This window comes from Gracilinanus agilis, chromosome 2 (assembly GCF_016433145.1).
Source record: "Gracilinanus agilis isolate LMUSP501 chromosome 2, AgileGrace, whole genome shotgun sequence".
Lineage (NCBI taxonomy): Eukaryota > Metazoa > Chordata > Mammalia > Didelphimorphia > Didelphidae > Gracilinanus > Gracilinanus agilis.
Window position 1 is genome coordinate 359,157,802 of NC_058131.1, and position 27,566 is coordinate 359,185,367.

At 37.1% G+C, this 27,566-nt stretch overlaps 1 protein-coding gene across 1 annotated transcript in view; it reads right to left on the bottom strand.

Moving 5' to 3' along the window:
• SH3TC2 (SH3 domain and tetratricopeptide repeats 2) overlaps nt 1–27,566 on the bottom strand; it is a 74,065-nt gene that overhangs the window by 35,084 nt on the left and 11,415 nt on the right. The window contains exons 4-9 of the mRNA XM_044664439.1: nt 24,650–24,755; nt 21,531–21,674; nt 19,490–19,691; nt 14,133–14,206; nt 9,311–9,506; nt 8,914–9,092 (exon numbers count right to left, since the gene is read on the bottom strand). Of these exons, the coding sequence (XP_044520374.1) occupies nt 8,914–9,092; nt 9,311–9,506; nt 14,133–14,206; nt 19,490–19,691; nt 21,531–21,674; nt 24,650–24,755 (901 nt within the window). The remainder of the gene's footprint in view (nt 1–8,913; nt 9,093–9,310; nt 9,507–14,132; nt 14,207–19,489; nt 19,692–21,530; nt 21,675–24,649; nt 24,756–27,566) is intronic.

Below are 27,566 nucleotides of genomic sequence, written 5' to 3' on the forward strand. Positions count from 1 at the left end.
CCACAATTGAACACTATCCATGTCTTATTATATTTTTAGTTGTCTTGCTAAAGATTTCCCAATTGGTTGGGTTCTCAGCCTATGAATCTGACAAGCCTGATCCAATAGTGAAAAACCTCCATTTTACAGATTAAAAAATTAAGGCCTTTAGTAATATGAAAAAATGCTCTAAATCACTATTAATTAAAGACATGCAAATTAAAACAAATCTGAGGTATCATCTCATGCCTAACAGACTAACTAATAAGACAAAAAAAAGGAAAATGTTAAATGCTGGAGGCGATGTGGGAAATTGGAATATTAATACACTGTTGGTGGAACTATAAACTGATCCAAACATTTTGGGGAGTAATTGGAACCATGCCCAAAGGTCCATAGAACTGTGCATACCCTTTGACCCAATAATAGCACTACTAGGTCTGTATCCAAAAGGGAACAAAGATAAGGGGACATGAGCTGTTTGTGCAAAAATATTTGTAGCAGTTTTGGATGGTGGCAAAGAACTAGAAACTAAAGGGATGTCCATGAGTTGGGGAATGGCTGAACATGTTGTAGTATGTGATTATAATGGAATAACAATAATATATGACTGTAACAGCAATAATATATGATTATCTACTTTAAAGGACTTAACTATTCTCAGTAATGGCAAGGATCCAGGACAACTCCAAGAGACACATGATGAAAAAAGGCTCTCCACTGCCAAAGAAGGAACTGACTGAGTCTGAATGCAAACTGAAACATGCCATTCTTCACTTACTTTCCTCCATGACTTTTTCTCTAGTGGAAGCAATATGTGTCTTTTTTTCACAACATAATGAACATTGAAATATGTATTTTATGATAACACATGTACAATCTATATCATTTTATCTGCTGTCTTAGGGAGCAGGGAGGGGAGAGAGATAGGGAGAAAAATGGATTGCAAAATGTCATAAAAGGATTATTGGAAATTGTAATAATCTAGGAAGAATAAAATTAATTAAAAAGAAAGAAAGTGAGGCCCAGGAAGATTAAGCAGCTTTCCAGAGCTGATGGTAAGAGGCAGAGCCAGAATTTGAACCTAGATTCTCTTGAATTTCCATCTAACACCCTTTTCTACTATACCATGCCCTTCAGAAACTTGATTATCTAACTTGGAGATGTTATATTTTGACTTTAGCAATTTTTGATGCTCTATCTCTCAGGAGACAAGAGAGTTTGTTTCTTTATTCTTTCATAGAAAAGGTCTAAATTATTTACTAATTTGAGCTTTAGTTTTCTCATCTCTAAATTGAGGATGTTGATGAGATAATCTCTAAAATTTCTTAAAGATCTCTCCCAATGATGACATCCCACATGCTATGTACTAAGGACCTTTCCAACACTGATATTCAGTGTTTCTATGATGTTTCTTCTCTTCACAGCACAGAATCTTAAACTGAAAGAGCACTTTAAATTCATCTCCTCTAATCCCCTCATTTGAGAGAAGAAAAAGGTAAGACCCCAAGAATTTAAGAGTCACCCAACCTAAGCCCAAGGTCACACAGCTGGTTAGTGGTAGAACTAGACCTCAAACTTGAGTCTTCCATCTCCCAATCCAGGAGACCTCTTCTTGCTTTCCCAAACTTCTTCACTCCACAATAGCTAGGTAAATATGTACATTTACACTTATATAATACACATATATGCAAATATATGATGAGGTGAAAAGGTTTTAAAAAAAAGCATATATATACATATGCATGGGCAGGTAGGTGGCTCAGTGGGTAGACCACCCCACCTGGAGGAAGCCTCCAAATTAAAATTCAAATGTTGCCTCAGACATTTATTAGCTGTGTGACCGTGAGAAAGTCAGTTAACCCTGTTGGTTTCAGTTTTCTCCTCTGTAAAATGAGTTAGAGAAGGAAATGACAAACACTCAAGTATATTTGCCAAGAAAACTCTAATGGGTTGATAAAGACTCAGACACAATTGAAAATGACTGAAGAGCAACACTCATGTGTATACACACACACACATATATGAATGACTGTGTATATATGTACAGGAATAGGGATTGGATCTTTCATTTATTGCTATATCAGGAATCCTCCAGTGAGCAAATCAGCACCTTCTTTGCAACTTAGAGTCTTAGAGAGTTGCCTAGAGCACTGAGAGACTGGTTTGTCCAGTTGGGCTTGCTTGGCTCTAAGACTAGTTTTCTATCCATTATACCATGCTTCTCTCTAATTCACATAATAGCATTCCCTATATAATACAAGACTGACAGGTACTTGCACTTGTGCCCCTCTTTTTAATTTCAAATTTCAGCTCTATCTCTGCAATCTGTTGAAGGAACTGGGGATGGAGAAGATCACAAAAGAAGCATATTCACTATCTTCAAGACCCTGAAGAGTTGTGACTAGGAAGAAGAATTAAATTTATTCTGCTGGAGCCCAAATGACAGAATTATACACAATGGTAAGAACTCAGTATCAAGGGAAAGAAAAAAAAAGGAAATCCAGAGCTATCAAAACAAAAAAAAAATGAAATGTGCTATCTTGGTATGGCTGAAGGGTGAATGGTAATGCAAGTTTCCTGAAGAGTCTTGTTGGTCAGTTTTAGGGACTGTTACAAGGGTGATTTCTGTTCAGATATGTTTTACACTAGAGACCTCTTCTGGAGATAAAAAATACTTTCACTACCTACTTTAGTGAGTTGTTGGGAGGAAAGTGTTTGGCAAGGAATTTAAGGTCCTTTTCCTGGTATTCAAAGTCTTCCTCAATGTGTTGCTATAGTACCTTTCCAAATTAATCTCATATTTCTCCCTTCCATGCATAGTACGCTCCAGACAAATGGAACTACTCTTCATATTTGAAACTTGCCTTCATTTTCATATATCAATGTCTTTGATGACATTTTCCATAAACTGAGTGTCCTCCCTCCCCTCTTTACCTACTGAAATTCTATTCATCCTTTAAAATCCCATTCAAATAACACAGACTCCAGGAAGCCTTCACACCTGCTGGTGGCAATGACCATCATCTTTAGATAACTGGAAAAGTATTTGGTTTGATATCTCTGTAGCACATATATCTTGTAATATTGTGTATTGAAGTTCTCTTGACCCCTCATTATATTAAGCTTCATGAAGATAGGAACCATGTCTAGTCTAAATTTTGTATGCCATTTTCGCTCCCAGTTTACTCTTACTACGCAGTGCTTTGTTCACAGAAGTTAAATTAATGAACTTTAATGTTGAATTAATGAGCTTTAAAGTACTACATGAATGTGAATTATTTTCTATAGGATCATCATCACCTAGAGAAAGGCTAATGAGTTATTCTTTTACTCCCAGGCCCTTCAGTAGGCTCTCTGACTTTTTGCCTCAGGAGATCGAATCTTGCTTGACAGTTGGAATAGGGTAGGAATATCTTATTTTCATTCCTTCTTACAGTATATCCTGGAGTTCAAATGTGACAGATCCACTGTGTTTAATGGTAAAAAGAGATTGTTATAAAATTTTTTATTGACTGTTTCCATATCCCATCTATAGGAATCCCAATTGGATCCTTAATACTCTCAGTGACCTTTCCTAGTTGACTCTCTTGCCCAGTTTTTTTAAACTTATTTTTCCATCCACTGTTTTATGAGGCAATACATAATGCTAATAACATTTTAATAATAATCCTGTTCTGACTTTACAAATGAGTTTATATTTTAAGTTGGGGTTTGGTTGTCCTTGTTTACCTTATCTCTCCTTAGGCCAAGGAGATAAAATATTTGTTAGCTGAGCTGACTTCTATTCTTTTTCAGCATATAAAAACATAGAAATCAATTTCCTAATTATAATAATTGATTTATATATGTTAAATGTCTTTAGGAAATGGTTTTAGTGCTAGTCAATACCCACTCCTCGATTCCATTCCTAGTTTTTTGCTCAAAGACCACTTGTTTGAATAAGCCATTCAATAAATTTAATAAATAAGTACTTTGATATGTCAGGCTCTTAATCAGTTAATAATTATGAATTATGGGGACAGCTGGGTGACTCAGTAGTCTGAGAGCCAGGCCTAGAGACAGGAGATCCTAGGTTCAAATCCGGCCTCAGACACTTCCTAGCTGTGTGATCCTGGGCAAGTCACTTAACCCCGATTGCCTAGCCCTTACCACTCTTCTGCCTTGGAATCAATATATAGTATTGATTCTAAGGTGGGAGGTAAGTGTTTTAAAAAATTACTAACTATTATTATCATTTATTTTTATATGTAATAGAGACTAATAATAGTTAATTATTATTAAACACATATTATGTTCCAGGTTCTGTGCTAGATGCTAGGGATCCAAGTACAAAGAATGAAATAATCTTTACTTACAATGAGCTTACATTCTAATGGAAGAGACAAATACATATAAAAATATGTGTAGCATAATTATTAAGTTAATAAATATAAAAATATTTAAAAGTAGTTAAATAGATTTTTGTATGGAAGAGAGGGTATTAGCTGTTGGGGGCATCAGGAAAGGCTTCATGCAGAAGATGTTTCCTGAGTTATAGCTTATAGGAAGAAAGAAACTCCTTGAGAGGAGAAAATGTATTTTGTGCCTGGAAAATGATTAGTGCAAAAGCATGGAGATGGGAGATGGAATGCCATGTGAGAGGAGCTGAGAGAAGGCAAATTTGTCTGGATTCCAGAGTGGAAGATACTATCCAATGTAGGCAGAGTGATGAGGCAGGATGAATGAAATTTTAAAAGCTAATGAGAAGAATTTGTATGTTATCTAATGGCCAATAGAGAATGGCCACTGGAGTTGGTTGAATAAGAGAGTCACATGATCATATCTGGGCTTATGGAAAATTACTTTAACAGGATTTTCCAGGATAGATTGGATTGGTGAGAAAATTTTGGTTGGGAGACCAATTAAGAGGCTGTAACACTAATCTAGGTGAGAAGTAAGAAGGCCTGAACTAATGTGGTAGCTGTGAGTGGGAAAAAGGCTCAGCCAGGAAAGATATATCCTATGACAAATAAACTGACAATAATTTTTTAAAAAACTGTCCCACACTGACCTCAAAAGTCTTCTTATAGATGAAACTAGAAGGAACTAGAAGAAAAGGAAGTAGCAATTGAATAGAATTATGCTCACTACTTTCCTTGGAGAGACAAATAAAGGAATTGTGTACCCAGGAGACAACAACAAATGTCATTTCATTGGATATTTGATCACTTTGGTTTTTGTTGCTCATATAAACAAAAAGGGTACCTTGGAGATAATTGTAGCTTATATGTCTATAGAGAGGATTAAAAAATAGAGAAATTGTACAAGAGGGGCAAGATTCTTGATAAACAAGTAAATGATACTGATACTCAGTCACTTAGATGTGATAGTGGTCACAGGGAAGTATCCCTACCCCCAACAAAAATAAAAAGCACAGAGGAAAGTATGGATTCAAGTTTGAGAAATAAAAAAGATTAAAGACTTGTAGATTAATCAGAAATCATACATACTTTCTTTCAAAAGAGAGGATGAAGGTGCTAGACTTAATAACCACCAAGCAACATTATGAAAAATGAAATAACTTCCTTTAAAGTTAGGAAACTGGTATAGGAGTCATAAGAATGACCTTTCTGTGTACTCCAACCATCAACTAGTTAGGGCAAATGCCAAAAAAACATTAAATTAGAAAGAAAGCTAAATATAAGATTACCTTGTGAATAGCTATAATAGCTTCAATGTAGCCTATTCAAATACTTTGTCAATGTTAAAAAATGGGAAATAGAAAAAAGGCAAAGATGTAGTCCTTATCACCATCATCTATAAAATTGCTATAAAGACAGTTGCCATAACATGGAGACAAAAAGAACCTCAAAACTGCCTTAGCTAGTAATTACTTTATTGCCAAATGAGGCAGAGAAACAACAACCAAAGGAAATATGGGTTTAGAATGATCAATCAATAAATATCTATCAAATGCCTATTGTGTGCCAGGCACTGTGCAAACTTCTTTACAAAACACCATGAAGGTAGGGCAGCTAGGTGGCTCAGTGATAAAGAGCCAAGCCTAGAGATGGGAAATCCTAGGTTCAAATCTGCTTTCGGATACTTTCAAGCTGGATACTTTCTTCATTGCTTAGCTCTTACCACACTCTTCTGCCTTGAAACCAAAACACAATATTGACTCTAAGACTGAAGGTAAGGGTTTTAAAAAAGGAAGAGAATGAAAGAAAAAAGTATGATCATCTTGCAAAACTATAAAAATCAGTGAGAGTGAAAACAAACCAACAGAAATAAGACCCAACTAAGTCATGTCATCCTAAGAGGATTCACAGATGAAACTTGCAGCAAGACAACAAATAGAAGAAACCAAAGCAAATTTCTCTGCATTCCTATCCCAATGTATTTTCATTGTTAACAGTAGTGGAGCCACCAAATTTGAATCCTAACATCTCAGACACCAGTGTCTCTATGAAGAAGTCGAAATGGCACTTAAGCAAATAAAGTTAGCAAGAGCATCTGGACCAGATCAAATATAACTACCAACTCATGTGTTTACCTTTTGTCTTTTATGCAATATTTATAAAACTGATGTACTCATGTGTCAAGAGTATCTTGACAAACATATGAGAAGTAAACAGGATAGCTTTCAAAAATACTGTAATTTCTTTATTTTTTTTAACCCTTACCTTCTGTCTTAGTACTTATTCTAAAGATAGAAGAGCAGCAAGGGCTAGGCAATTGCAGTTAAATGATTTGTCCAGGGGTCACACAGTTAGAAAGTATCTGGGAACACATTTGAACCTGGCTCTATCCACTGAGCCACCCAGATGTCTTGCTGCACCATACTTCTAATGATTACCTATGTGGAAGAAGTCCCATAAAGTTATTATTAAGGAAATATATGATCAGGGAAAAAAAAGAGAGATGGGCTAGCCATAGAACAAGATGGTGAGATAAAAGATAGATTTCTAAAACACTACTCTGGTGTCCGCAAAATGTAAGAAATTCAAAAGGAAGGTGATGGATTTATGGGAGAAGATGAAAAGGAATATCATTTAATTTGAAGACATGGTTGAGGTATGATCTGCACTGATAGAGAGGATAGGGACTACTATGACCAGAATCTAATCTTCATTTCTGATCTATCTTTCACTATTCTCCCTCATGTATTCTATGTTCTAGGCTAACCACATTATTCTCCAACTATAGTTCACATTTTACACTCTCCCACCTCCATAAATCTTCTAAAACCATTCTCTGGGCTCAGAATGCAACCTATTCTCTTTCTCCCCTTGTTGAAATCCTGCCCATTTTTTGTGGTCCTCATTTTTAAAAATATATTATTTTTAAATTCAGGAAGACAATAAAGCCTTGTGGATAAAGAGTCCAATTCAGAGTCAAGAAGACCTGGTTTTGAATCTTATATATGTCTGTATCCTCCTGAACAAGTCATTGAACCTCCCTCTCAGTGCCCCAGACAACTCTATGGCTGTCAGTTGCAGATACGTGGGTGACCTGCACTGGTAGAAGGAGTTTCCTGGGATTTTCAGTCAGTGAAATCACAAGCCCCATCCAGAGAGGGAAAATCCTCTACCAAAGTAGAAAACTAGAGGTCCTCTGATGCCTCATTATGGAACGGATGGTCTCAGTTCTCAAATGTTATTCAAGATTCTACCACGTTGGAAAGGCTTCAAAGTGGGATTCATTAATGGATGGTAAAGACTAGTTCAGAAGAGATAGCTGAAGTTAATCAATAGATTAGCCACCTCTGATGAATATTTTTGTCCATTTTAACCCAGGAACATCTTGGCGCTAAGTTAGGACTCAAAAGGTTGTTAATTATACCAAATGATTGATCTCTGTTATACTTTTTCTTAAATAATTGTTATCTGTGTCTGTGTGCACTCTATCCCCACTATTAGGCTGTGACCTCCATAGGAAGGAGCACATATGTCCTTTAATCATATCTGTCCTCAGCACTAAGCACAATACTGTACAAATAAATGGTAGCTTGTCAAAAATGTTTGAGGATTTAAATTTAATTTCCAAGCCCAGATATTAAATGAAAACAGTAGCACTTCTATCTCTGGGCTCACAATGAATGAGAACCATCTAAATACTGTTTTAAACCAAGAGGTGACCCCCGGTCTTCTGGCAATTCGAGATGGGAGCTACAAGCCCTTGATAGCAAATAGAAATTGCTCATGTTTCTATAGCTTGAAGGATGCTCAGAGGCCATTTAGTCTGACCTCTCTTCAACCCCCACATTTTACAGTGAACTGAAGGAAAAGGAGATTAAGTGACTTCACTAAGGTCACATAAGGCAGAGAGTTTCAAAGTATGGTCCAAGGATTCCTAGGAGGCCTGAGAACCTTTTGGGGGATCTGCAAGGTCAAAACTATCTTCATAATCATGCAAATAATTTACCTATTAAAATATTTCTTCCCTTTCCAACTACATATCTCTGCGGTTGGATTTTCTTTAACCAAAACAATATATTGCCACTGATTAAATGTAGAAGCAGATTTGAGAATCAATTGTCTTCTATTAAACCAGACATTAAAAAAAATTGAAAACATATGAAAAACAATGCTATCCTTTTCGCTGATTTTTTTGTTTTAAAAAATATAGTTATTTTTCATTAAAATGTGTCATCTCAACATATAAACAGGTTTATTAAAATTATACTTAAATGAATTCATAAATATTTTTAAATTGTACCAGCGATTTTTAAATATAGTAAATGTTGACAGGTATAACTCGCATAAACAAAAGCTCTTTGGGGGTTTCAATAATTTATTAAAGTGTAAAGGTGTCCTCAAGTAATTTTCAAGAGTGTCAAAAGGTCCTGAGACCAAAAAGATTTAAGAACTGTTAACATAAAGAGAAAGCAGTAGACATGAGAAATGGAAAAGGAATATATTCTTTCTTAGGCCAATGAAATTCTCTTACCCATACTAGGAGTCTGAGTTTCAAAAGGATCTTGGGGAAATTCACTGAGCCAGTAGATGGAGGATATATCAGTATGGGTTAGAGATCGGATAAAGTCAGCACAGGCTTTTTCCCTGTCATTTCCTGGGTTCCAAAAGGACAATCTCTCCTCATCACTGAGGAAGGCAGTGGCCTTGTTCCTACATTAATAAAGAGAGAAATTAATAAAGAGAGAAAATTTATCTTTTATTTTTTGTTTTTTGTTTTTTGCAGATAAGTCAGGAAAGCTTGATATACCCCATGCTACTAGCTCCTAAACCCAGCACTTCATCCTGATCTGGAGAAAAGAGATGAAAGTTATTTCTCATTTCTAGAATGTTCTAGAACAAGGCATTCACTCCAGGGCCTACATACTTACAATGGAACATAAGAATCGGGAGCTACGTGCTTGGTTTGGACAAAACCAATCTCCCCTGTTGCTGTCAGTTTCCCAATAAACCATCGAAGCCCCGATACAAGAAAGCCAAAGACCTCAATGCTGTCTCCTTGGCAGAAGGTCAATTCATCCTTTTCTTCTCCTCGGTGATCCCTCAAAGCTTTACATTTTCCTTTACCTGAGAACAAGAGCACAAAGAGAAATAAGTACCTCAGCCTAGCACTTAGAACAGTGTTTTAAAGTGAGAAGGCATCTTAGAACTTGAAAGTGTAAAACTTAACATGTTAGAGCTGAAAAAGGCCTGGAAATATAGTACATATAAGTTCAAGGGGGAACTTAGCACATAGAACATCAGAGATGTTCTCTTAGAACTCTTATTCTCTTAGAACACAGAGTCAGGTTTAGTCAGAGTTTAGAATATTAGAGCTGGAAGTTACCTTAAAGATAGATCATTTATCCCATCTTCTCATTTTACAGAGGTCAAAACCCAAAAAGTAGCTTACCCAGGGATACAAAGTACATTGTGAAAAAATGTAGAACTTATAACCAAGTCTTCTTCCTCTCTGTCTAAACATTTTGCACCCTTTTCATTGTCACTTTATAGCTTACAAAGAATTTTCCCCCAATAGTCTAGCAAGTTAGGAAATTTAAGTATTATTGCCCTCATTTAATGGAGAGGAAAAGAGACACTCAAGAAAGACAGTGACTTGCCTACAGTCACGCTACTTGAGTCTTCCAACTCCTAGGCCAGTGTTCTTTTAAATACTCCACCAACTGTGACTTGTCAACCTAACTTCAGTCATATTTATATATTCCTATAAAAGACTTAACATGGATTTTTTTTCTAGGTTTTCTGTCTCTGAACAGTTTTTCTAATAATGAAATGGAAAGCCTCAAGAAGCATGAGGTCCTACTGGCCATTAGGGCTTAGATGTGGGTTTTGCCACCACCTGTGTAGATGGCTGCTTGAGGGCATAGCAAACAAACAGATCTATGAAGCTTGAAGAGACAGAGTTTACGAAAAGACAAATGGGGGTGGTCTTGAGCCAAGTGGAAAGAGCACTGACTAGGATATTTGCAGGATCTTCATTGCCTCTGTCAATAGCAATCATTTTCTCTTTCCTAGGAACTCGCTGAGCTGTGATTAGGATTCAGAAAGTTTATGGGTATGAAAGAGTTTGAAAAATGGCAAGACACTTTTCACAGGTGAGAAGGTATTGTTATTATTTCCACAAAATCTGTATAATTGCCAGGGGAGTAAATAGAGAGTGCACTAGCTCCTAGAACCTTCAAATTAGAATGCTTCTTGATCTCAGAAGGACATTGAACTTGAAGGCATCTTTTTATTTAGTACCACCAGTTTAAGATAGGTAGCAACCTAATAAAAACTACAAGAGAAGGAGAGGATTTTTTTAAAAAAACAAAAAGGAAGTAGGTAGGAAAGAATAAAGGTAATATTGTGAATGATAGAGACCTAAATATTAAGGAAAATCAGATTGTGGGTAATATCTTTGCCCTTTCAGAGCTTCTTCTCACAAACTTTAAACTGGCCTCCCCAAAGATGTCTTTTAAGACCCATGCAGAGGCAGCTCAGTGGCTCAGGGATTTGAGAACTAGACATAGAGATAGGAAGTCTTACGTTTAAATTTGGCCCCAGATACTTTCTAGCTGTGTGACCCTGGGCAAGTCACTTAACTCCCATTGCCTAGTCCTTATTGCTCTTCTCCTTAGAACCAATACACAGTATTGATTCTAAGACAGAAGGTAAGGGTTTAAAAGAAAAGACTCATGTCATTGATAAGATATTTGAGCAGCTGATCTCAGAGATCTCTGCATGACAATATAATGTTTTGATGGGTACAAATACCAACTCTGCTACTTGCTGCCTATGAGATTGGGCAACTCATTCTTCCTTATCTGTAAAATGAAGGGAAAGTTTGGGAAGTGGTATTCAGTTGACTTATCCCTAGGGTCTCATTCAATTTTGAAATTCTTTTGCTTAGTGATAGCCATGATTCCCTTGACCCCTCCTCTCTCTCCCCTACGACCCTCTGCAACTCATATAGCTTCAGATATTCTCATTCAAGATTTTTTCTTATTACTTTAATTAATTTTCCTGTCAGTTTCTTACAGAATCTAAACTTAGATATTCCTATATTAAAAATATTCACCCCTTTAGAGAAATCTTCTTAACAGAATTCCAAGCTGAAGAATGTTATGAGTTGAAAATTTCACTTTAAGGAATAGTGAACATAATCTTGGTTGAGTTTAAGGACCCTAGAATAAAAATGCAAGTACAACATCAGACATTTATTAAGCACCAGTTAATGTGTATTGAACACCATGCTAGATTCTGGAGGAATGCAATGCTTTAAGTAAAATAAAATACAGTTCTTGCCTTTATTGAGTGTACTAGGGTTAGAAGAGTCCCAGATAAATCACAAGAACACAATATTACATAAGTATATGACAAAGTTCTGAATTAAAATTCTGAGGAAAAAATATTGATCGGATTAGAATGGTCAAGAAAAGCTTCCTGGGTCACAGGACCATGGGGTTAAAAAGGACATTTATTAAATATTATCTAGTCCCACTCTTTCATTATCTATCTATCTATCTATCTATCTATCTATCTATCTATCTATCTTCCCAGAGAGGCAAAAGCAATATACCTAAGGGCACACAGGTATCGAGCAGAAAGAGCCAAGATTCAAACCTTGTTATTCTAATATAAATGGATTATTCTTTCCACTTTCTAAATCATCTAGGTAGCCACCATTTTACCTACCTTCCTTCTTTTATTGTATGTGTTCTGGCCAAATACCCACAGTTTAGGTGTTAGACTTGATAAAGAGAAAACTCAGAGGGACATAATTGCTGCCTTCAAATATTGAAGGACTCTCATGTGCTAGAGGGATTGAACTTGTTTAGCTTTAGAAGGCAAAACCGGGAACAACAGGTGAGAAAGATGCATGAAGGTAAGAAACTTTTTGTTCTGATAACACTTCTTTGCAGATAGAGCTGCCTAAGAGTGGGGTAGAATAAGTTGATTCTATGTCCTTGTAAGCCTAGTTTTCCTCTTTGGACTTTTCAACTGCAAAATTAAAGGCTTCAAATGGATCATGGATCACAGTCTCATGTTGTTGAGTCATTTCAGTCATATTTGACTCTTCATGATCCCATATGGGGTTTTCTTGGCAAAGATATTGAAACAGTTTGCCATTTCCATCTCCAGTTCGTTTTACAGATGAGGAAACTGAGACAAAGTTAAGTGATTTGCCCAGGGTCATATAGAATCATAGGAGACTATAACTGAAAAGGATATTTGAACACCATCTATTCCTACCTGAAGAATGAGCCCTCTTTATGATATCCCTAAAAAGTGATTGAAATCTCTAAGTCGCCTCTCAGTCCTCATATTCTAAATTCTGTGTTCAAAGGTCCCTTTCTACTCTACCATTCCAGACTTCCAGGGCAGCAGGGACCAGGTAGTCCCTGTCAATTACCAGTATTCTGCTTATCATGATGGCGAACAATCTGTAATGAGATTAAGAAGCTAACCATTAGCTCAGGAACACACACACACACACACACACACACACACACACACACACACACACACACACACACAACAAGACAAGCACATGTCTGCTAGTCAGCATAGTGAAATGGAAAGAATTTTTGGACCTAGAATTAAGGCCCTGGTTCTTTTCACTGAGGTAAATCACTTCAGTTTCCTCATCTATAAAATTGAGATAATAATATTTAGAATTCCCTACATGGCAAAGGGAAAGCTCTTGTAATCTCATAAAGCAGAATAGGAATAGATACTTTAATATACTTATTTTCATCTGCATCCCCCACTATTTTAGTTTCAATATCTCTTTGCTTGATAATAACAGATAATCAGTTAACTTCAGAGTTCTAAACAAGAACTCAATATTTTAGTTCTTGACTTTTTGTGTTATTGCTTCCTCCCACCTAGTAAAGTGAGAACATGATAAAGACACTTGGGAAGAAGCTGATATGTTCAAATGAGAGGAAAAGTACACAAAGATCTCAAAGAGAAGACAGTGAGACCTGGAAAACCTAGCACTGTTACTTTGTGACCTTGAATGAGGGAGATATCCTCTCTGGACCTCAGCTTTCCCACCTACAAAATGAGACAGTTGAATAAGATTGGCTCTAAGGGTTCTCCCACTTTCTACCTCTGAGTCTATGAAAATCTTTACAGGAATGTGATTTTGAACATGGCATCCCTTCTGTCTTTGTCCCACTTTCCTCATGTACTAAATAACATGGTTGGACTAAATGGTTTCTAAGATTCTTTCCAGTGCTGACATTCCTTAAAATGTGTTCTAAGTTCCTTTCTAATCCTGAAATACTATGTTAATGAATATTTTATTATTTATTTATTTGTTTGTTTTTCAAAACCTTTACCTTCCATCTTGGAATCAAAACTCTGTATTGTTTCCAAGGCAGAAAAGTGGTAAGGGCTAGCCAGGGTCACATAGCTAGGAAGTATCTGAGGCCAGATTTGAACCTAGGACCTCCCATCTCTAGGTCTGGCTCTCAATCCACTGAGCCACCCAGCTATCCCCTAAATGAATATTTTAAAAGAAATATAAACCTTGGCAAATTACTTCTCTGAGCACCATTTTTTTATCTCTAAAATAAAGCATTTGGACTAGATGATTTATGTTTTACTTTCATCTAATTAATCATTCAATAAACATATCAGTGCCTCCTGCAGATCAGTGCCCTGCAGAAGGCTCAATAGTCATTTTTATCAGCTCCAACATACCAATCTGATAGGAGCTTGTCCAATCGTTCTTCCTAGAGATGCCACAAGTACCCGGATAGTTTTTTAGGAACCATCTGCCAATGGAGAAATGATGAAGTCAAAAACCTGGTCTTCTAAAACCAATAAGACAATGAGATTCCAGGAAGCACAATGAATAAGAAACCCAAGATCAACCAAGTTTATTTTTCAGTTGAGCAGATCCCTGGTCAGTTGAATCATTAAAGAGCTTCTAGTACATTCTTGCTATCCAAGCCAATCATGAAGGCAGTGCCCTAAGAGTTCTTGACTTTGGGGTATCATCCTGTGTGTGAAAAATCCTCTACTCCCTTATATGAGGATTAGATTTTAATGTTAGCAGTAGTTTTTAGATAATCACAATTGCAGTTCTAAGATAGTTAAATAATGTTAGCACAAGTGATGATCTTAGTAGGCCTTTTGTGATTATTTTAGTATAAGTTTTAAAGTAAGATAACTGCTTGAATATAGTTAATCATTGTTTGCATGGACCTCCGTTTTAGCTTTAGCCTATGACTTGCTATATCACACACTTTCAGCAATCATTGTCTTGAACTTGTGACTTGGCCTTCATTAGCATAGAGGCTTTTGCCTCAGTTAGAAACCTGGTGACACCCTTTCACTTTTGTATACACCCCTTATACATCATCAGGCTTTTGCCCCACTTTAAGCCTGGCCCCTTCTCCTTACCCTAGTCATCTCAGTATATATTATCCTTGACATCATCAGGCTTAGAAAGTAGGGTTTGGGCTCCCCCACTTCCCCCTTGTTTATCAAGTGATTTCTTCTACCAATGAGAAGTATTTCCTGATATAAGATTAAAAATTAATATCCAATCACTCCAAGTATTATATTTTATAAGATTACTTCCCTGATTACTTCAACCAATCCACATCTTTCTATTTTTATCACTGTCTTGGATTATTTTGTACTGGTATAAAAGTAGCCTAACTCTTTGGGGTATATAGGAAGGTCTCTCACAGTGCTTGGGGGTCTTTTGGTCTTGACCAGAAGTCCGGCTTTATTGTGGGACTGGCCCTCTTACAATAAACCTATTTCTCTATGATTTGGAGACTTTGCTTATCATTTGCGTACCTTGGCTAGAAATTATGCAACAGTCCTCAATATCTATGAGATGGTACAGGCTTAATAAGGCCTAGTCAGGATGACAATACCTTGATTATAGTCTTGATATTCATTGATCGAGCCAATATTCACAATTGTAAAGTGCTTACTATGTGCTGAGCACTGTGGGGATCTAATCCAAACCCTTTCTTTTAGAGATAAAGAAACAGGAAGTGGCAGAGCTAGGATTTAAACTGATCTAGATAGCTCTACTTTTGTTTTGTACATATTTGAAAGGTCTATGAAGTTTTTTATATGCAGATTCTCCTTCTACCAATTAATATTATAACCCCTTTTTGACTTGAGAGACAACCTTCAAAAGTTGTTGTGAATGAAAAACTTATCACTTGTAGCCAGCTTGGTGATACGCAGTTCTCAGTCTAGTTTTGGCACATACCCCAGCCTTTCCTAGCTTGGTAGAACCTGGAAGAATACAGCATCCATGCTTTCAAGGAAAGACAGAGCAGCATAGCTATTGAACTTGGAGTCAGGAATACTAAGTTCGAAGCCAGTTTTAGAGACTTAATAGCTATGTGACCCTGGAAAAGTCATTGAATCTTTCTGAGCCTCAGATTTCTCATCTGTAAAATAGGGATAACAATAGCATCCACCTCATAGGTTTCTTGTAAAAATCAAATGAGATAATATATTTAAAGCACATCAAAAATATTAAAGTACAATATAAATGTCAGCTATTATTCTTATTCAAGAATTTGGGGTCTCCTCTATCACATCATAAGGCATCAAAGGAAGTCCTGGACTTCCAAAAGACATGGTCACTTTGGTTGGAATGTTGTGTTAAAATGGATTCAAGAAACATGACATGGGGGAAAGAATATTTTAAGAGGAATCAGAGATCTAAATTAGAATCTGGTTCCAATACTTCTTCTCTGCATGAAAACCTACAAATCATTTTGCCTCAAGTTTCATTTTTTCACCTACAAAATGGTGATGATGATGCTTTTCCTCCCTTCTTTTCTGAGTGGTTTCAAGGGAAGGGCTTCCTAAACTTTAAAACACCCTAGAAATGAGAGTTGTTGCTATCATAATTATTATCATCATCATTATCAATGGAGGTCAGGATATGAGAAACCCTTTATGTCAACAATTCGATCTTACATAAAGTTCTAAATATCCTACACCTGAGGTGGTGGTGCACATCTGGAATCCCTATCAGGGGAGACTGAGGCATTTGGATTCCTTCAGTTGAGAGCCCTAGTGCAGAAGAGCTAAAGCTGATCTGGTATCCATACTAGGTCCAGAACTAAATTGATGAGGCCCTAAGATAAGGCCATCAAGATGCACATAGAGGCATGAACCAGTCTGTGTTGCAGTGAGTTCATACTCATCAATAGTTTGATCAGACCTGTTAATAGTCTGACAGTTTTGGTCTGAGAGAAATAAGGAGACCATGTCTCAAAAAAAAATCATACTATCACCATTTTTGTTTTCATAGAGGCTTGAAATCTCAATCATCTTTGATATCTCATTCTCTCTCAACCCTATTATACTTCAATTTCTCTTGTATTCAAAGCCCTTCTTTCAATACTCATCACCCTAGTTCAGATCTTCATTATCCTTTAATCTGGAGTACTAAGATGGTCTTTTAATTGGTTTCCATTCTTTGCAACACCCTCCTCCTTATGCCCAATGTGTGCTTCTAGATTAATCTTCCTAGACCATAGATCTGATCATTGTTACTTCCTTGCTCTAAAATCATAAGATTTCCCATTTTCTCCAGAATAAAAATTAAACCTCTCATCCTGGCAGTCAAAGCCCATTTCAGTCTAATTCTATCCTAACATTTCAGCTTTATGTTGTGATACTTCCTACCACACACTACACTTTCCCCACCAGTTGAATGATTGGCCGTTCATTCTGTATATGTGAGTCTTCCCTTACAAACTCCTTGACTTGGATTCAGGTTTTAGTTCCAATATTTATCAGCCCTTTGACTTGGAGCAAGTCACTTTCCTCCTAACATTCTGTGAATCTAACTTAGTCACAGGATTTCAAGTTAGATGGGACCTTAGAAATAATCTAGTTGAAATGCTTTATTTTATGTGTAATGAAAATAAAATTTAGACAAAAGTAATTTGCTTAAGATCACAAATAGTCAGTGACAGAGTTGGGATTAGCACACACATTACTCAATCCAGGACTCTTTCCATTATACCAAGATGGCTTCCCTGATATCCACCCTTTCCCCTCATTCAAAAATGTTTTCTTTCCTTTGATTTCCCATGACTTTGAGCCTCTCATTTGTAGCTATGATGGAGTAGAAGAGCATTGGATTTAGTCAAAGGAAAATATGTGGTTCCATTATTTACAACCTTTGTGGTTTTGGCCAGATATTTCCCCTCACAGGACTTGTTTCTTCCTCTCTAAAGGGGGAATGAGATGTATTAGGGAAGTTGTCTCCAAACATAACACTATTCAAAGGACTGTATGACCAACCAAAGGATGGGAAGATGAGAAGAGAGGTTCTATCTTGTCCTTTCCACAATTGCTAGCTAATGATGATGCTTGTATTCAACATAATCACATCTACCTTTCACCCATCACAATACAAAACTCACCCCCCCTGTCCAATTTGTCCTTTCCCACTGCTACATAAGCTCCCAGCCTTCCTCTTTCTGAGACACAAATTGGTCTCTCCAAGCAGCTACAATCTAACCAATCTGTACATGCAATGGAACAATTGTGTGAGTGCCTTTGAGACAATCCCCAGCCTACCACCAGGCCCACCAGCATTTTCATCAGGAAGAAGAAAATGCTGATAGGCATGCATAATCAAGAATTTTGAATGCTACTGGACTAGATGGTCACTTAGATGTTCCTTTCATCTAAATATTCTATGATCTTTGATATGCTTAAGTTATGTTATGAATTATAGCTATGAGTATATTTGTCTCTCTTTTGTGAACTCTTTGGAGGTAGAGAATGGAACATATTTATCTTTTTATTTCCCTTCCCTACAACTGCTGAACAAAGGGCCCCAAACGCAATAGATACTTAATAAATGTTTGCTGGATTGCACTTGATTGAGTTGTTGAATTGGAAACCCTTAAATCCCTACCATTATTGGTAGGAAGATAGCAGAGAGTGAGTCTAGTGTGACTCACAGAGCTAAGGACAAGCCTCTTGTTTAAAAGCTTAAAGAGGCTCTGTAGAATAATGGAAAGATTATTAGGCATCAAGTCCAAGGTCATATGGTTTGCTAAATTTAGAAGCAAAGGACATGGGCTCAAATTCTACTGGTACATATGTGTCCTTGGACTAGTCATTTATCTTCTGAGGGCCTCAGTTGCCTCATCTCTAAAAGGAAGAAATTGAACTTGATGACATCTGAGGTTGTTTCTAGCTTTCAGTTCAGTCTTTTATCTCAAGAGCCTCAGTTTCCTCATCTGTAAAATTAATGACGACAGAGTTGTCATGAAGAAAAAGCACTTACTGTTGTACAGAGACAACCTGGAAAAGATATTGAGTTTGATATTAGAAAAGCTAAGCTCTAACTCTGACTCTAACCTCTTCATAGCTGGGTAATATATAAACAAGTCATGCCATTTTTCTAGGTCTCAGTTTCCTAATCTGTATAATGTGAAATTGTTCAAAATGACCTTCTAGCTCTGAATCCTATGATACTAAGTGTTTTGTAGAAATGTGAACTATCATTATTCTGTCTTTGCTGTAGGCTCTACAGTCTACAACGGTGGGCAACCTTTTTGGCCGTGAGAGCCATAAACACCTGTGGAAGGAGGAGGATGGAGGCAGAAGGCACTGGAATATGAGGCTGGGGGCTTAGGGGCCCCCTGCTGCACATCCTGGGGCTCTGCCCGGACTGGCCAGTTGGGAGGTGGAGCCAGATATGGCTCGAGAGCCATATGTTGCCAACCCTTGCTGTAGAGGATTACTTTGGAAGACTGTTAGACATGAAGGAGACTTCAAATATAGACAACAACTCTCTTAGCTTCCTAGCAAACTATAACTCCTGATCAAGGAAGGGCTCATATTTTCTCTCAGGAACCAGAAGACAGAATTTAAATATGGAATTTTCAAAAACAAATCTGATTTTTTTCAGCCAACCTAGAAAAATCTCTCCCAATGTCCATGTGCTCTTAGGACTCTACTTCCTGGATGTTCATTTCAGACAGAGGCCACTCATAATATGTTGGCAGTCCAGAGGGCTCCACTCAAACTAATATCTCATTACTCACTGGTGGAAGGGGATGGACAATGGTTCTATAGCTGTGACAGGCACCAAGCCCCGAAGACCAGTCAACAAGGAGGTGGCTTCACATTCCGTTTCTTCTTTATTGTTCTTGACATAAATCAACTCATTCTTGGAGAGTTTCAAGTACTCTCCACCTTCTTTCTCTCCTGAACGAAAAACAGTATGCACAGTTCTGCAGAAATGACCTACAGACAATGAGATAAGATAAGTCAACATTTATTAAGCACTTATTATGCTAAGCTCTGGCAGACATAAAGAAACAGCCTCTGCACTCAAGGAGCTCATAATCTAATACTGGAGACAACACACCAAGAAATATATACAAGCACATTATATACAAGATAAATAGGTGTTCATCAGCAGAGGAAAGGCATTAGCACTAAAAGGGATGGGGAAAGTTAAACACAGAATCTTGTGGCTTAAAAGGTCTTTAAAGATCATCTAGTCCCACCCCTTCTCTGATGCAGGCATCCCTTCCATAGCATCTCTCAGAAGGTGCTATCCAGCTACAGTTTGAATACCTGTGGTGGTATGATGGAGCACTCATTAGTTCTTTGAACTCTCCCTGTTTGCAGGTTCTTATATTAAGCCAACATCATTGTCCTTGTAAATTCTACCCACTGCTCCTGGTTTTACCTCCCAGAGCAAAACAAAATGTCTAATCTTCTTACTTCTTATAGACTGGCAAATACCTGAAGATATTAGAAAACATGTTCCTCTTCTCTTCTCCAGGTTAAACATTCCTAACTCTTTCAAATGATTCTCTCTATGACATGACAAGTTCTTTCATTATCCATATTATCTTTCTCCTAAAAAAACCTTTGCTTTTAACGCCATTTTCAAAATGTGATAACTAAAATGACATAGAACTAAACAAAACTAAATCGAATATTCTAGATGTCTCCCGATAAGAAGAAAGAACTGAGGTATATGTGAGGGAGAGGAGATGGGTACAGGGGTACCTATCACCCTCTTGTTTTATTTCAAGTTAAGATTGAATTAATTGTTCATATCATAGTGCTGAGCTTGTAGACCACTAAGATTCCCAGGTCTTTCTCAAATAAGGTAGTACCTGGCTAAGCCTCTCCTAGCCTATACATGTTATAGTTGATATTTTATATTTCCCTATTCTGAATTTAGGATAATAGGATCATGGCTCCAGAAAATAATTTAATATAATCTCTTCACTTTACTGATTAGAATACTTCATACAATTAATATTTTAGAGCTACATGTATATATATATTTTTTATACTTTTACACTATATATATGTATATATATCTTTTACATTTATGTTGTTAGATTTGCCATTTGGTTCCAGTATTTAGAGATATTTTTTGAATACTAACACAAATACCAACATGAACTTGTTAGCTATTTCTCTCAAGTATGTGCCATAGACAAATCTGATAAATATGCATTTATGCCAGCACAGAGATAATTGGTATAAATAACAAACAGAACAGAGCTAAAGACAAAGTCCAAAGTCAAGGAACAATTACCAGGATTTACAGATAGATGCTCATGATGAAAATCAGTCAATCAATAAACATTTATTAAGCAACTATTATGTGCCAAATGAAATATTTACAAAATCCTCTTTTAAGAACATAGTCTTTAGACCTAGAAGAGACCTCAGAAATAACCCAATCCAAGTCCTTCATTTTACACAAGAGGAAATAAAGGCCCAGAGCAGAGAGGACAAAAGCCAAGATATCAATCCTAGGTCCTCTAACTCCCAATCTAGCATGCTTTCCTTTATGCCAGTGATTCCCAAAGTGGGCACTAACACCCCCTGGTAGGTGCTGCAGCAATCCAGGGAGGTGGTGATGGCCGCAGGTGCATTTATCTTTCCTATTAATTGCTATTAAAATTAAAAAAAAATTAATTTCCAGGGGGATAAGTAATATTTTTTCTGGAAAGGGGGTGGTAGGCCAAAAAAGTTTGGGAACCACTGCTTTATGCCCTACTGCCTTTTCCAGGAGACAAAGGTTGGCCATCAACATCAGGACTGGTGACTTACCTTCCTGTATCAAGAGACTTTGGTAGATGGCCTCCAGATGTTCATAATTGACAATGACTTGGATTTTAGTGTCCTCCACTAATCTGAAGTTAAGCCAGTAGTTGTGGTCAAAGAGGAGTTGCTCTAGGCAGAGAGACACGAGGCCTGTGGAGAGTCCAACCCATGGAATCAGATGCCAACCCAGTCTGGGCCTTAACCAAACCCCTTTGAGGTTTCTTTTTAACCTGGAGTTTCTTTCTGTCCCAACTTTTACCCACCTCACATGGAGTTTGGAATGATGGACAATAGTGGGTGGGACAGAGAATTCTAGAAATGATTTAGCACCATAAGAGACAAAGAATTTTACACTGGGAGTAACTAACCAGCCTCCCTGACTCCAGCTACTTCCTTTCTACTTTATCTACTCCAACCTCTTATTTTAATACTAAAGGCTGACAATTATATAACACTCTCCAGTTTAAAAAGAGTCTTACAAAGATGAGATAATTTGTTCCTCAGAGCAATTCTGTGGGGTACTCATTATAAATATCACAATCTCTATTTTATGGATTGGGAGACTAAGGCACAGTAAGGCTAAATGACAATAACCCACATTTTATTTTAAGGTAGCTAGGTGGGACTTGGAATCAGAAAAGGCTGAGTTGAAATCCTGCCTCAATTACCTATTAATGCCTAATTAATAATGCCTAATTTAAAATGATCCTATGCAAGTAATTTCACTTTTTTAACCTTCAGTTTCCTCATCTGTAAAATGAGAATACCAATAGCACCTTCTTCCTACATAATCTGTGTAAAACACTTTGTAAATGTTTTGTTTTGTTTTGTTTTTAAACCCTAACCTTCCACCCTGTGTATTGGTTCCAAGGCAGAAGAGCAGTAAGGGCTGGGCAGTGGGAGTTAAGAGACTTGCCCAGGGTCAGACAACTAAGAAGTGCCTGGGGCCATATTTGAACCCAGGACCTCCTGTCTGCTGGCCTGGCTCTCAATCCACTGAGCCACCCAGATGCCCCCACACTTTGTAAATCTTAATGTGATTTATAAATATTAGCAATTGCTATCATAGACTCCTTTAAGGTTTTCAAAGGTCTTTCCTCACAACAACTCATAAAGGAGGGAGAACAAATATTACTATCTCCATTCATCAAAGAACTGCCAAAAAAGTTAAGTGAAGTTGCCCAATTCACAATTTTTAAATGTTCGAAGAGAGAATTTGAACCCAGGTTTCAGCTGATTCCAAGTTCTGCCTTGTTTCCACTTTGATACACTGCCACCGATTTTCCTATTTTTGTAAAGTTAGTGTTTCATAAGAATTAGAGCTTGGAGGGACCTTAGAGCTTATCTAGGTTTACAGTGTCAAATGCAAACAGAAACAAGAGGCACCGACCCATACATAAGGATCCCCATAGGCTTCATGTTGCCTTACTTTAAAAGGTCACATGATCTCTGTTTTATTTCATTATTATTATTATTATTTATGTTTTGTCATACCTTGTTTTATGCGACCAATATGTTTCAAGACCCTTTCCATAAATTGAAAATCATGCATGATAGCAAATCTCATTATTTAATAAATCATTTTTAGACAAATATATCTAGGCACCTGATGACATTTCTTATGCTTATCAGAGCTGTCAACAACACTACTCTTGTACTTTGGGGCTATTGTTAATAACTAAATAGTGTTAATGAAACAAAGAGAAGCTCTGCTCTGACACAGACACAACTTCTTATAAATAAGAATTCTTGACAAAGACTGATGCAGGAATGAATGTTCTCCACAAAACAATATCATGCCTCACACTAATTTTTCTCAGAGACAGAATGAGTGTAATTTAGTGAACTGTTTTGAGGTTTAAGCCACTAGAGAAAATGACACAGATTTAGCAGGTAACTTAAAAAATGTATTTTCTGTATTTTTCTTTCTTTATTTTTTGACTGCCAATCACACATATTTGAATTTGCATTTGTTGAGTTTAAGTGAAATGAGGTTCTACTGAATTATTATTATTATTATTATTATCTATGTTTTCATAGTTTTGTTTATTTTGCTAAATACTTCCCAATTACATTATAACCTGGCTCAGGTCCCACTGGGGAATGCTGTGTGCTGCCTGTTTGACATCTCTGCTCCTACTCTAGCCTCTCTTATTTCACAGATGACGATCATAGGCTCATAGACCTAGAGCTAGAAAGGAACTCAGACCCCTTCTAAGCTAATCCTTTCACTTTATAAATGAAGAAACTCAAACTAAGAGTTCAGAGAATTGTTCAAGGTCATACAAAGAGAGTAAGTCAGAGATAATCCCACATTCTATGACTTCTGGTGCTACTTCAGACTTCCTCCAAGAAACTGAGGCCCAGGAAGATGCACTAGTTTTCTCAGAACCACACAGGGAATAAGGAGCCTACTTAAATAAACCCAGATCTTCTCATTCTAAACTCAATGCACTTAGGTAGGATTTAAACACAGGTTTCTCCTAGCTTGAAGCCCAGAATCCTTTTCAAGGCTCTATACTGCCTCTCCTAGGGAATAATGGAATTTACGGAGAAAAGAAATAAGAACAAGGAGGGATTTTTGCACACACAAGACCAGGAAATACCTGATTTGACCTTGGGTCTCCTGATTCAAATTCCATTGTACCAAACTAGACCATTTGCCGCTGTCTTTACACAGTCTCCATTTTCTTTCTCACCTTGGAGACTGACATCTCTGTGCCTTTGACCATCTCCAAGCCCAGAATGACCTGTCTTTTCCCCAACTCCATCCATCTCTCTCTATTGATCCTGCTTATTCCTCAAGGCCCAGCTTAGATGCCAACTCCTTCATTAAGCTAGCCTTGATCTCTACCCTCCTCCCCCTATATTCAAAAATTACTTATCCATTTCTAGGGCCTTTGTGTCACTTTTGAATACTTGTCATCAATTTTGTACACCCTAAACCTCAGTTTCCTTGCCCATAAAACAGAATACAAAATATAGAGGGATATATCCTGAACACAAAGAAAGTCTATGATAATCTCTGCATTATATGCATTGGAGGGTTGTTGTAGAGAAAGTTCTTTGTAAACTAAAAAGTCTTCTAGAAATGTAAATTGTTTTCTAGTCAATGTATGCCTTACCTAGATTCAGATATGTAGAGAACTTCCATATTTCCTCAACAGTCTTGAAGGTGATAATGAACTGGTCTTTACTGACTTGTATAGAAATAAATCGAGCTGAGAGTTCCTAAAAATAAATAAATCAAAACAAAGAGACAATATAGAATGTGACATTAGATTGTTGTTGGTCAGTCAGGCCCTATCTCCTTACCTTGAAAAATTAATAAATTAAAAAACTGGTTTACTAGTCTATTAAGTAGATCAGGCCAGTGTAATAAATAATAGTTACCTAGATGTAGGAAAGTATTTACCATCTTTGCAGACAAGATGTGCAAAGGAAATTTACCCTCCTCCTTTCTCGAGTCGTGCAGGTACCATCATCTATTGTCAACTGCCTGCAGTGAGCCTGAACTTGAGCAGAGGTGAAGATTGTGTGAAGGAAATCATTTTGTGGATTGGGTTGGGATGATAGAATGGCAGTCAGAAAAAGGCAACAATAGAGTCAAGAGATCACCAGAAAGGGGGCAGGGCCATATTCCCTGCACCACCCCCTGGACTGTCCCCTGGACTGCCTCACTGGGTGGCCCAGGCAAAATAGAAAGCCACAGTTGACTTCTGAGACATAATATGTGAGAGTTAGTGGGTGGAGAAACAGCTTGATAAACTAAGGCAAGAGTGGATTTTTCTCCCTTCTTTTCCATGATGGCTCGACTTCCCTGGGAGAGTGACTAAGGGATCCTCATGGTAGCCACAGAATAGTAAGCTAAATGGAGCGATAAGGAAAGTAACCTATATGTCTCCTATTTTTCCATTTTTTCACTCTACTACTTTTGATTTAATAAAATTATTAATTTGTGGCCAGTCTCACAATTTCCCCTCTTATAATGTGGCTTGATGATATTACATTTATGTGACTCAAAGCTGGAAGAGATAGTTCACACAATGATGGCAGGATTAGAGATCCAAGCAAACCTCAAGAGGCTGGAGTAGGAATGTCAAATATGCCACTCATAGGCTTCCAGCTGCCTGAAATGCACCCAAGTGTGGCTGAATTAAGTTTAATTGTAACTGAGAAGGGGCAGCTAGGTTAGAGAGTCAGACCTGGAAACAAGAGGTTCTGAGTTCAGATTTGACCTTAGACACTTTCTAGATGTGTGATCCTGGGCAAGTCACTTACCTCCCTTTGCCTAACCCTTTATCACTCTTTTACCTCTTTTACCTTGGATACTTAGTATCCATTTTAAGATAGAAGGTAAGGATTAAAAAAATGTGTGTGTATATATATACATATATATACATAACTTGGAACTATATATATATATATATAAAAAACTTGGAACTACTTAGAAAAATAAATAAAAATACAATAAGGCATAAATAACATTACATACAAAAATAAGCCAAGCCAATATGCAGCCTGTAAGGATCTTTATGTATAGTTTAGTGCCCCCTATTTCTATAATGAGCTCGACATCACTGGGCTAGAAGGATGAACTGAATAGAATAAGATGATATGTAATAGGAACAAATGGAAAGTTTTAACCTTGGGCTCAAGAAATCAACTTCCTAAGTACAAAGTGAGGGAAGTGTGGCTAAACAACAGTGCTTGGGAATTTTAGTAGACTAAAAGATCAATATGAATAAACAATGCAATATAATAGCCAAAACATCTGAGTCTTGGCCACAATAAGAAAAGCATAGTATTCAGGATGCAAGAGGTGATAATCCTATTGAATTACGCTATGATAAGACCACATCTGGAGTGTCATGATCAATCCAGATACCACATTTTAAGAAGGACATAATAAACAAGTTGGACAGGGTTCAGAGGAGGATAACTAAGACAATGAGGGGCTGCCTGCAAGACCATGGCATGGGATCCGATGAAATTAAAGACTCATGATCCTACGATGTTTAGTCACGATGAGAAAGCTTAGAGGTAACATGATAGCTGCCTTTAAGCCACTGAAGTAAGCTGTTGTGTGGAAGAGATATCCCACTGGTCCTGAGGGACTTGGAGCAGTTGATGCAAGTTGCAGAGAAGCAGATTTTTGGCATCATATAAGAAAAAGTTTTCAAAAACTTAAGACCTCACCAAAGTAGGATAGGTTACTTAGAGAAATAAAGGGCATGATCAGGATATTTAAAAAATGTCTACTTGTCAGAGTTGTTATGAGAATGCTAGGTAGTGTCGTGGATAGAATGTTGGGCTTGGAGTCAAGGAGAACCAAGTTCAAATCCTTCCTCAGACATTTATTAGCAGTGTAACCTGGGCAAGTCACTTGACTTCTCCCAGTCTGTTTCTTCAGCTGTAAAATTAGAATAATGATAGCACCTACCTAACAGGATTGCTGTGATGATCAAATGAGACAACATATGTAAAACACTGTGAAAACCTAATTAAAGCATTGTATATGCTAGCTATCATTAATGTGGAATTGTAGAGGACTACTTTGTATTGATATGAATTAACTAGAAGCCTCTGAATTTCTGTGATTAAGAGGAAGTATGATTTGATGGACAGAACATTGGACTTGAGGTTAGAAAAATCTGGGTTCAAGTATCCTCTCAGACACTTATTAGCTTTGTGACTCTGAGAAAGCCATTTAATCTCTCTGTCCCCCAGTCCCATCTGTAAAATGAAGAGTTTCGATGAAATGGCCTCCAAGGTCCTTTCTGATTCTAAATCTATGGTCTTGTGATTCCATGTTAAAGAATTACTTTCTAATCTTTGACCCTGAGCTCAGAATTCATCCTCATATTACTAGACCTCTCTTGTAACTAAATATTGGAATTTTCTCCTTTAAATTTACCTCAATATTTGTATTTCTTCTTAGTTTTCAAAATTTTATTGACTTTGTAATTAAAGAACTTAATTTAATTGACTTTGAAATCATAGACATGAAATAGTTGAAATTACCCTAGACTAGAATTTGAG